The 11,603-nt window shown below is 33.9% G+C and overlaps 2 protein-coding genes across 3 annotated transcripts; both read right to left on the bottom strand.

Annotated features, from left to right (window-relative positions):
• Nucleotides 170-6,910, bottom strand: LOC109342140 (neutral ceramidase-like). The gene is made up of 10 exons (XM_019580174.1): nucleotides 6,798-6,910; nucleotides 5,418-5,824; nucleotides 4,508-4,716; nucleotides 3,500-3,844; nucleotides 2,744-3,008; nucleotides 2,382-2,649; nucleotides 2,117-2,242; nucleotides 1,659-1,722; nucleotides 1,063-1,226; nucleotides 170-773 (listed from the first exon to the last, which is right to left on the bottom strand). Exons 2-10 carry the CDS (start codon nucleotides 5,744-5,746, stop codon nucleotides 225-227), a joined length of 2,319 nt encoding a protein of 772 aa, XP_019435719.1. The 5' UTR covers nucleotides 5,747-5,824; nucleotides 6,798-6,910; the 3' UTR covers nucleotides 170-224.
• On the bottom strand, nucleotides 7,890-10,458 carry LOC109342144 (chaperonin-like RbcX protein 2, chloroplastic). 2 transcript variants are annotated; one of them, XM_019580182.1, is made up of 6 exons: nucleotides 9,887-10,458; nucleotides 8,876-8,967; nucleotides 8,724-8,781; nucleotides 8,418-8,483; nucleotides 8,032-8,178; nucleotides 7,918-7,951 (listed from the first exon to the last, which is right to left on the bottom strand). In XM_019580182.1, exons 1-5 carry the CDS (start codon nucleotides 10,166-10,168, stop codon nucleotides 8,056-8,058), a joined length of 621 nt encoding a protein of 206 aa, XP_019435727.1. In that variant the 5' UTR covers nucleotides 10,169-10,458; the 3' UTR covers nucleotides 7,918-7,951; nucleotides 8,032-8,055. The 2 variants fall into 2 exon arrangements, with proteins under 2 accessions (XP_019435726.1, XP_019435727.1); XM_019580181.1 differs by having other exon boundaries at nucleotides 7,890-8,178.

Raw genomic sequence — 11,603 nt, 5'->3', positions numbered from 1 at the left:
ATTGTTATGTAAAAAAAATCATTTTATAACCAATAATCATAGGTTTAGTAAGTAATCAACAAATCTATGTTTGTTAGGTTTTCATGACACAAATAAGTGATGTAATAATATTAATAGAATGTAACCGATTTCACAATCATGATCCTTCATTTAGTGTATTCTGCTAGAGTTCAATCCAACAAGTCACAAGTATAGTGATAATTGTAAACTACAATGCCCCTTTATTATGTTACTACAAATGCACTTGATGACCCTGTAAAATGACGAATTGAACCTAACAAGCTCTTTGCAGCACCAAAATGTTTTAATCTGTATACACCAGGAGTTGCATCTAGTGGGATTCGCCATTCTAAGGTGGCTTTGCTGCGTAAACTGAGTTTCGACGGCCTTGACCATATAAAACGCAGACTGAAATCATCATCATCGTATGCAGGAACCCAAGTATCCTTTCCTCGGAGAAACTCCACGAGGGCAAATGTGCCTTCAGTCATAAGGTCATTACGAGGGCACGCGGACCAGAAAGTAACCGTGACCTTATCACCTTTCTTGAAGGTTGCGTTCTTCGGTACGTTGGCGATGACATCTCCGAAGTTTACACCAATAGGGGTACCATCCACCACAACCGGTGTTAGTAAGCTTATTTGTTGGTTCAGGAGATCTGGTGGTTGTGGACCTGGTTCTACAAGTTGGTCACTGATTAGAGCTTTGGCTAGCTTCTTGAACTCTTGAATGTATGCACTCAGTGTGTGTGGACCATACAGTGTGGAAGCACCCTGATAAGAACGCCAAAACTGCAAGTTAGATTGTTACATAGAATTGCTACATGCAGAAACATTTTCTGTATGACTGTATATTGGCCCATATGCATAACCATTAGAAAAAGGGAGCCTCGGCGTAATGTTTAAAGTTGTTGATATGTGTAAGGAAGTCACAGAAGTTTGAGATGTGGAATCAGCCTCTTCCTAAACTTCCACGAATGGTGCATTTGCACTTTTGCTATAGCAATCTAAAAATGCGCCGTGTGCATGCTTCGTGTCGCTTTACACGAGAAATACAACTGACCTCATATCTTTGGACCTGGTACTCTTCGTATGTTGTCACATACTGTGAATAAGTATTAGTCAACCCTGCTAAGACAACATGAACGTTGCTGCCAAAATCTTTTTTGCCGCTTAACACTGCCATCACTGCATCACGAAGACGCCTTCCAGCCATTGTTGTAAATTCTGTCAGAATGAAGAAAAATACAAAACGCATGATGCACCAAAAGAAATACATAGGTTCAATCAGGATGTCTCATAAAAATTCAGTAACCATGAATTTCCAAAACTGTATAACACAAATATTTATACACACATAAGAAAGTGAAACCAGAAGTAATTATAGTCGACACATGAAATTATAACCAGTACTGCAAGAAGCCATAGCAACAAAATATCATCATATCAATAACAGGTCAACATGGTTTTGTTCTTTTAAGCTCAAAGATGTTCAACAACTTGATCCAGGCATGCTTATTTTACATTAATATGGATTTACATATATTACTTCCCATTCAACCAAGGTCCTTGATAGTTAAACTTACATATCAAAATGTGAAGAATAGAAATTCCAGCAGCAAAATCGTTATTATAAGAAACAAGAGTATGAGCTCATACCTCCTGGTACACTTAGAATAACAAACTGCCCAATTCTGAGGATCTGGATTGGAAGGATTGAGGGCTGCAAATGAACATGAGTAAAAAAAGCTTCAGTTAAGTAAAAGTTGTCATTTTATTAGCATAAATTATATCTGTAATGAAGAAAACAGATGCAGAGAGACCATCATTTAGATACTAGGACTTCAACCCAGACATAAATAAAAAACAAAAACAAACAAGAATGCACGTCGTAACAGTGGTTTGAATTTATCAAAGGAACTAAAGTGAACTAGCTAATAGCAGTGATCGAGTTATTATTATAAATAAACAGTCGTCAAGGTATGTAATGCTCCAAGGGAAGTAAATAATCTGCTGAACAGTCTCTATGCCATCAACATTCAGCAAACATAGAGAATATAACTGAACTGAGCCTGGAGACTATAAAGCATAATACTAAGGACAGATGAGTAACTTACTGCCCAGTCATACGGTAGCTTCATTTCACCAGTATCAAGCAAAATGGGCTTCGGTGATTGACAGTCTATTTGTTCCTTGTTTGGTGTTTTAAGTAAGTCACGAACCAAGTTCCAAAAAGGATTTCCCTGTCATGAATTAAAACAAACAATAAGCATATAACAGCCAACCGTAAAACAATAAGCATAGACCATAGAGTACGAAAAATATTTAAGAATGCAAGTTTTAGGATAATGGATAAGCATCAAGCATAGAATTAGCGGTTACCTTAGCATCACCCTGCTTAAAATCAAAAGCACCAGGTCCATCTGTTGTTCCAGCAGCAAATGAGAATCCCATTGCAGCAGGGCATGTCTTCACTACCTCAGAAGCCCCTTCTTTTGAAAGAGTTACGTCAAGCTTGGAGAAATCTATGTAGGTATGTCGAAATTCAACCTTCCCTTTAATCTGTTCAGAAGCTTCATTGAATAGATCCACTGCTTTCCGAAATTGCCTCTCCCCTATGATACGTGTACTTTCAAATTCATCTGGGTAGCTGCCACATTAGTTACAGGATGAAATTTAGTAATTACGAAGACTGGTAAATTTGCATGAACCGAAGAAGAAAAAAGTTGAGCATGCTAAATTACCCAGGTCCACGGCCATAGCATAATTCATTCTTCCCTCCACATGTACTATGATTGAAGTCACAAGGTAGTCCGGTGTCTGTACAAAAAGCTCCAAGTACATTTGGACTAACATCACCACAATTAGATTGACAAAATGCAGATACAAATCTGGGCTTGTCAACCTGACTAATAGCACCTCTCACGCGTCTGGCAACACTTGAAGTTCTGGTTGCTGGGCTACCAGAAGGAGATTGGAATGAAGAAGCAATTTCCAATAATTTGTGGTCTGTACCAATAAATTTTAAGTGAGATTAATAATATAATTCACTATTATCAGATATCCCCGGTTACTGATGAACTTCTTACATCACTTGTATAAACAAAGAAATCATTATGTATCTTGCACATGATTGCTCAATCAGCATTGCTAGTATAATTACATCTTATCTTGTATGCAGACAATTCCATTTAAAACCGTCAATATTAAGATTACTATGAGGAAAACATTTGTAAAACTTACAGGTACCAGATCATAAGCCATGTAATTGGATGACACAATCCAGAACATTTTACGAAAGAAAATTGGCAGTTAGCAATGTGGTACACACATCAAATGCAGCCAAGAGAAATAGATGGATTTAAGCATCAAAACCACAATAGAGCAATTATATATCCAACATTTGTCACCACATTATCTTGTCTCGTAAATCTATATTTCGAAGGAAATAGTAATTGCATATATGAATACATTCAGCCAAAAGCAAAATACAAACTTACGATTTTTGCCAAGGCTGGGAATTATGTTTGAAATTCTTCGGGGGATGCTATCATCTTGAAATCCAACAGAATCTGTTTTTACAGAGCCTTTTCGCTCGAACCAGTCTTCCATAAATCTAGCAGCAGCACCTTTGTTGTCACCGCTAATTAATGAGTTTGTACGACTCATTGAAGTCCCATGAGTAGCAAACCAATTGAAGCTTCCCACGGGACCCCATTCAGCATCAACAAATTTTAGAAGAGACATTTCTTTATCAACATTATATTTATATTTGCTTCTCTCTGCAGCAGGATTATTGAGATAACCACTAGGACTTCGATTTACACCAGCATCTAAGAGCTCTCCTGCAAGTTCAAGATAAGTGCATTATAACTATGTGATACATAAAAGGGAGGAATGAAGTTAATAACTTCACATAACGGCCAAACTATTTGCCTAACCAACTTGTGCACTTGGTAGCAATCACATTGATTTTAGAAAGCAACTAAAGAGGAAGCCTAAGATGGAAGTGTTGATCATATGGAAGATAGCCCAATAATTAGAGGAAGAGCAAGAAAAACACCAAGTGAAACCATTAGAAATAATTTAAATCAGATGGCATCTCTGAAGATCTGGATTTTGACAAGACAGTAAAGTTCGGTCGAAGTAGCCAATCCCACAGAGGCACTGAGTGTGAAAAGGCTTTGTAGTTAGTGTATTTAATTCCAGTAAACATGTGTCAGTGCCACTCATATAAAGTCCCTTATCTTTTCATCTCTAAAAGAAAAGAAAGAAATAAAGTGGTGCAAACATCAACAACAATTGAACCAAAAATGTAAAGGAAAACTAAGCAACTTGCTTCCTATAAATATTCATCTTTCCTAACACGCTCCAACAATATGCAAAACTACCATAATTAAAAATAACATTGAAGGTATGCATGTGAACTTGCATGCTTGCATGTTGCATCTGTATATAAGTGGCTAAGGGAGAAAGGACAAAGAAAGAATGCAAATTCTTTTCCTTACCCTTATTGACAAATATTGATCCTGGGCGGAGATTTTCATGGGCTTTGACAATGCTTTTCTCAATGCCATCAACAAGGGCATCAAATGACTGGCGCACAAATCCGAGAGATGTTACAATATAAATAACATATTGAAGATAACCCCCAGGACCAGCATGAGTGTGAATTCCACTAATAGCTACATTATTTTCAGTATATAGGTCACCATATCTGTCAGACAAAATAAAGTCATGACCTCAGGCACAGAATTAATGAGATTTTAAATAAATTCTTAAATGGAAACATCACCCACTACGAGCAGAAATTATAGAAAAATCTCCTTTACGTCCAACCTACCATAGTTTCTGCAAGTTTGGAAAGACGTTTTAGCATTTTCAGAATGTTTGGTACATCCAAAAAGAAAGTTGTTTAGAGTATAATCTGACATGTTTGCAAAAAAAGTTGATCCAATGCACGAGGCTCTCACTTAGTGTCTAAGAAGGATAGATGTATGCAGCCTTACCCTATAAGTAGAGAGGTTGTTTTCAAGACTTGAACCCGTGATTTCATGGTCACTAAATAACAACCTTACCGTTGTGCCAAGCTTACCCTCTCAAATTAAAAAAATAGTTTTTATTAAATAAAAAAAAGTGATTTTTAGAAAAGCTGGAAGTTTCAATCTTATTTTCATTTCGCCCAGCAAAACCTATTACCAAACATATATTATTAATCTATACAAACAAATTCACACCACTCTTTGCAATTTACAATGTAGGAGTGATTTTTTTACACAACTCACACAAAACAAGCATCTTAAAATCACTTATCAGCAAACATATCCAAACATAAAACTAGTTTTATCATAATTTAAAAAATAATCAATTATTCACTGTAGCAGCTAATCCCAAGACATTCATAGTCATCATTGGTACCTTGCTTTAAGCCTCTCAAGTACTTTGATAGTCACAAGCTGTGAAGCCATACAAGCATCAAGATTCACAAACACTACGCGGTTACCATGTGGTTCGGCAACAATGAAAGCGCGAGACCGCAGCCTTAAGTGAACACCAGATGCAACTTGTTCTGTGTTAGCATACCCCATCATGTTAACATCAGCTGCAGGACCTGTTATATCATAGCTTCCAAGACCGATCAAGTAATCAGAATTGGAATATACGGCAATATCACTCTTCATTAGTAGTATAAGCAACAAAAGAGTGCAGACTCGCGTCAAATGAGGAACGGTAGGGAATTCCATCATAACAAAGTTCACAGCAAACAAAAGACCAAATTTTTTCAAGCTTAGCAAGTTCTTCACATTTCCCTTCCCAAATCACACCTACAAATATTCCAATTATACAAAATGAAAATCATATAATGAAATTTCAGAACTTCATATGCATGATTAACAAACAATTCCATTTACCAATCAACCGTGGCTACAAACATATAACAATTCAACAACCAAAAATCAAACCTTGGTCTCATTAGATGGGTCAGCTACATGGATCGAATGACACCATATTGCTCTGTCATAAATCATATCTATTGAAAAGCATCACTTTCTAAGTATTTTATAATCGTTTTGCCTATGATTTGTTTGGCCTCCCTTTGTCTCTATAAATTGGGCTGACCTCTATTTGATTACTCTTCTTACTAGGGCTTCTAACGATCTCCTCCACACATGTCCAAACAGACACAACTCTATCATCATTTCTACAATAGGAGCTACCCCGGAATTCTTTCTAATGCATTCATTATTAATCCTATCTTGTCCAGCCACTCATCCAACCCAATAGTTTCATCTCTACTACATTGAGTTTATTCTCTAGTTGACATTATCGTCTAACATTCAGTCCCAATCACATGACACTCGAAGCATTCCACAATGTCACTTTCTATGTGTGTTTGATGTTAATAGGGGGTGTTAGGGAGTCAACAAGTAAAACTTATAAGAATCTATGACAAGCATATTAAAAAACTCCACACAAACTGTTATTATACTTTTTTTTTCTCCAAAAATAATCCAAGCTTGAAACTTCAGTTATAAAAAAATGAACCATAAAGTCCAAAAACTCTCCACACAAATTATTCTCATTTCCCTTCACAAATAACTCAGACCTGCAAAGACTTTAATCATAAGAAAATGAACCATAAATTTAAAATTGAGAACCCCATATGCATGAACATGATTAAATAACAATCAACTTCAATTTCACAATCAATAAAGGAAAACAAAAATTATAGAATAGCAAAATTTGAAAGAAAGATAATGAATAAGTAGAAGAAAAGAGAGTAATTGAGATTCTGACCACCCAGATGTAAAGTTGCGATCTTTAGAAAAACAAGAGTAATGGGTTGCATATATATATACACATATATATATATATATATATAGAGAGAGAGAGAGAAGTAAGCGAGTGAGCACTGAAATAGAAGAAGTAGAGTGAAAGGGATGAAATAATACTAATAATGGGTGTCGGAAATTAATATGATGAATTCCTCTTTTCCATTTACTTTAAATGTTTAAGCAACATTACACAAGATACACACCATATCTATCTCTATCTCTATCTATTATTAACATTTATATTAGATATTCCTCCTTTTATTATTAACATTTATTTTTAATTATTATTGACTATTAAAGACTATTGATTATGTATAAATCTTTATAATAACGATAGATAAATATTAAACTTTTAATTAATTAAAAGTAAAAATAAGACATCCTTCCTTTTCAAGATTCCTAATATTATTACCATTATTTTACATTAAAATAGTTTAATGTCGGTTAACCCTAGGAGAGCTCAAAGGTTTATCAAAAAATTAAGGAAATGAAAAGGGGAGAGTTGAAAGGGTCTCCAATATAAAATTACTAATTTTCGTGAAAAAATTACTAATTTTTTATGAATGGCATTGTTGAATTAATTTCTTGACAAAGTGATTACATTAAAAAATTAAATAATAATAGAAACTAATGTGTATAAGAAAAATATTGAGTACTTGAAAATCTTGCATAAGGAAATTATATTTACATGTTTGCTAATTATATTTACTCCTCAGATATTTTGAATTGTTATGTTAAGTATTAATTATCAATAACTTATTAGTCTAGTGGTGTAAAGTTCCATTAGATCATAAGATAATTAAAAGATTAATAGTTCAATTCATATAAACTGATATTTGTTAGGAGGGATAATCACACACTCCAAAAAGATTAGTTCTTTACTCAAAACTTGAAGAGGAGATACTGTTAGTAATTACTTTCTCATTAACCGCTCTACCCTTAAAGTCTCATTTTCTCATTGTTTACATTAAGTAGTATTTACTTTTTGTAGGGTTATTCACAAATATTGGTTTTGTGTACCATCAACACATTAAGTATATGGGTCCTTGCCATTAAAAAGGCAAAGCAATTTACAGAATTTACTGAATGTAATAATACTAAGACACTAACAATCCTATAAGGGAAAAATGTCAGAGATAACAATTTTGAAAGAAAGAGATTGGCATGAAAACCAAAATTATAGCAAGACTATGAAGAGATGAAAAATGATGTTTTTTTTATCAGCCCACTTTTTCTGTGTTTGTGTCATCTGAGGGCCATATTACAGTTTCCATGAGTCTTTCCCTCATCAGCTCCAAGTTTTCATCTGAGATTTCTTTATATATCTCACCATGATTACATTTCTGCATACATATATATATAAATGGACAAAGGTTATATAACTTCACAAAATATTTTCATGTGCCTTGGATATTAAACAAAAACAAAAGGAACACTCTTACACATTTTCAATTTGAATTCTAACTTTTGTTTTTGTCCTGTCCAACAAGTTTTATATATATATTTATATACTTTGAATAAATATATAAATAAATAAATTGGTAGGACCAATTTGAGAAAATGACAAGTTGAGTTACAATACCTTGGCCCATTTACCATAAAGGTGAAGCCTTGTTACCATCACTCTTTCGGCGAGACCTTGTTGCTCCTATCAAGAAAATACAATATCATCCAGATTACAATTTTATCCTTAAAATTAAAAAAGAAAAAAGAAATTTCTTTTTTTCTATTACTCGAGAGAAGTCTAGTTGAGAAAATGGACAATAGAATGAGCTTATAGTAACAACTCTGATATGCCTCTGAAATGTTGAGTTTGAGTATAGCATTTTTTTATAGTTAAATATATGATTGTTTTCAGAATTGTAGGAACTAGGGTACTGAAGACTACCTTGGCAAGGGATCGTATAAAACGTTTCCCTTCTGTGGGGTTGTTTGTTGCAAGGAAACTGCAACCATGACAAAAAGAATAATCAACTTTATCATGAAAATGCATGTACTAACATCCAAATAAATACTTGCTACAACATGAACTTCACTTACTTATATAATAACCTATATTGAGGTGGGTTCATCTCATACAATTGCAGAAGAACAGTCCTCACAGCCTTGTATGTGAAATAGTTCAGTATTTGCTGTATCCAAAACAAAAATAGTTAGTGGATTAAAATCAAAGATCCACTATTTCATGAAAATGATGATGCTGGCTTCATACATCTTAAATGAGTTGCTGATTTAAAGATAAAGATCATCCATTGACAAGGATATATACCATGATACATAAGCTGTAATAGTGCATGCTAAATGTGAGATTTTTTTCAAAATTTGAACTCGTGGCTTCAAAACTTAGAAACAATCTTAAATTTATGTGAATATATTTTAAATCAATTATGCATATCTTCCAAACACGTGCATTTAATGATGATTTGTGTATGTAATGTAATATAAGGATTAAAGGTGAGAAATGGTTAAGCAAAGGAGAAAGGGTATAGCTACCTTTGATATGATAAAGTGCATAAATAACTCAACCCATTGATTGATCTAGGGATAGATTTACCCTACAATAACTGACATTTAAAAAAATGAAAGATGATGCAGTATCAAAAGGCTCTAACCAGTGACTGTACAACAATCTCTTCAACTATTTTATAAGCTTGAGACTCATTTAAGGATTGACTAATCACCAAGAACTTTAGCTTATATTCAAAAGGCAGAACAGCAACATTATTGTTTAAGTACTTGTGGTGTTGCTGTCATGTTTGGATCAATTCATTTTGGAATTTGGTGCAATCAGACCTATTTAGAACACAATTGATTAATGTTGAATTCAATTGACCAAATCTCATTTAATTTGTTTTATGATTACTCAATTCTTGTCATTGTCCAATCCAAGCCACTTTATCTGTTCCTAACAGTGTCTAATTCTTTGCTCCAGACCAATCACATATTGTCACATGAAAAAACAACAAAGTAACATTTTGATTGGCTCGAGATAGAAAATAGACATCCATATGCACATGTATAAAAAGGTAAATTAGAGAGGAGTATGTTTACCGTTTTAACATCATCAAAAGTGTCATCATACTGGCCACCAAGCTCGTTCACAATCGGAACTCTTCGATGATAATCTCTGCGCTGTTTGTTCTTGAAGCTTCTATTAACACATAACTTGCGCCACTCCCTCACAGGTTCAACGAAGGAACTGCTTAGTTCTATGGTTCCACCACGCCTCACTAAATGCTTATTCAGATTCACACTGGTTGTTGCCATAGTATCCACGCACAAACATGGATAAGTGTAACAATCCACTACAACAGATAATAAAGCACCCACCATCTTCAGATGAAGCTAAGTTCAGATTTTGAAAGATATCCACTAAATAAAATCAAGGAAGGAATCGTGGGTATCCTACAAAATTGGAAATTTTAGCTTAATAAAAAAACAAATTTTCCTAATACACACCCCAGATGAAAAATATTATGTCCAAAATAATGGTTGCAATTTCAGATTTTGAAAGATTCCCACTAAATAAAACCAAGCAAGGAATCGTGGGTATCCTTCAAAATTGGAAATTTAGCAAGTGTTGTAGTGTAAGACGCATTTGGTGTTTTGATTTGAAGGTGGGATTTTGAAGGGTGTGTGTGAATGGAGAACCTTAACCAGACACATTTTCTAAGGCTGAGAATTTTTGAGTTGAAAAAACAAAGGATTCACCTGGACGGTTTCTTCAGTTTGGTTAATTAATGAATGATTCGACACGTGGTTTTGAATCTTTGTCATTGTCATCATCACAATGCACTATACACACACGTATGCATGCATCCAATGCACTATACTCACTCAACCATTTTCTCTAAAAGTTGCTTCCATTTTATAAAAAATGTTTAATATGTTCGGTATAACATTTCAATTGACACAATCATATTTTCATTCTCTTTGTTTTTTTCTTTCCGACCAAGCAATGAAAAAGTGTGGAAGGGTAAAATGCACTTTACATAGGACGAAAGAGTCAATTAGTTCTTATAGGCTTAATTTTTCCACTAAACTTTTCTTAGTACAATTTTCCCCTTCAACTTTTAAAGAGGCTGAAGGATGAGTCTTAGCCTAATTGGTTCTTGGTGAGAAAGTGAACATAAGTTTAAATATTAGAAATAATTTTTCTACTTATAAGAGTGAGGTTGTATATATATATATATACCCATCCAAATTAATTAGTTGAAGCCTCATACACTTGCATTTTTTTTAACTTTTTTCTGTAGAGTACTTAAATTTAATTATCCTTGACCAAAAAATTTCGGTTTTGGTGCACCTTTTAAAAATATTACAAAACTAGTGTAAATTTATAGAAATCGGCAACTCCATTGCCGATTTACGTATTTTTTTCTCTCTCTCCTCCCCAAAATCAGCACTGGGGAGGGAGTTTTAGTAAAGTATATTTTTTTTACACTCCCCCTAAATCGTCAATAGGGGGAGTTTTATACTTTTTTTTATTTTTTATTTTATTTTTTTTCTCCCCTAAATCGGCAACCAGAGATTTTTTTTTTTTTAACTTGTGGAAGTTATATTATTAGTTTTAGGGTTTAATTTTTCAAACACAAATCCTAACAACACACAACGTAATAAACTTTGTCAACTCTAACCCTAATAACGGAACACAATAATGAAAACACACATTATAAAACTAATAATATATTATGTGTGTTTTTCATTATTATGTTATGTTATTAGGGTTAGAGTTGACAAAGTTTATTACGTTGTGTGTTGTTAGGAT

Source organism: Lupinus angustifolius, chromosome LG02 (assembly GCF_001865875.1).
Source record: "Lupinus angustifolius cultivar Tanjil chromosome LG02, LupAngTanjil_v1.0, whole genome shotgun sequence".
Taxonomy (NCBI): domain Eukaryota; kingdom Viridiplantae; phylum Streptophyta; class Magnoliopsida; order Fabales; family Fabaceae; genus Lupinus; species Lupinus angustifolius.
This window is presented reverse-complemented; position numbering and strand designations above follow the sequence as displayed.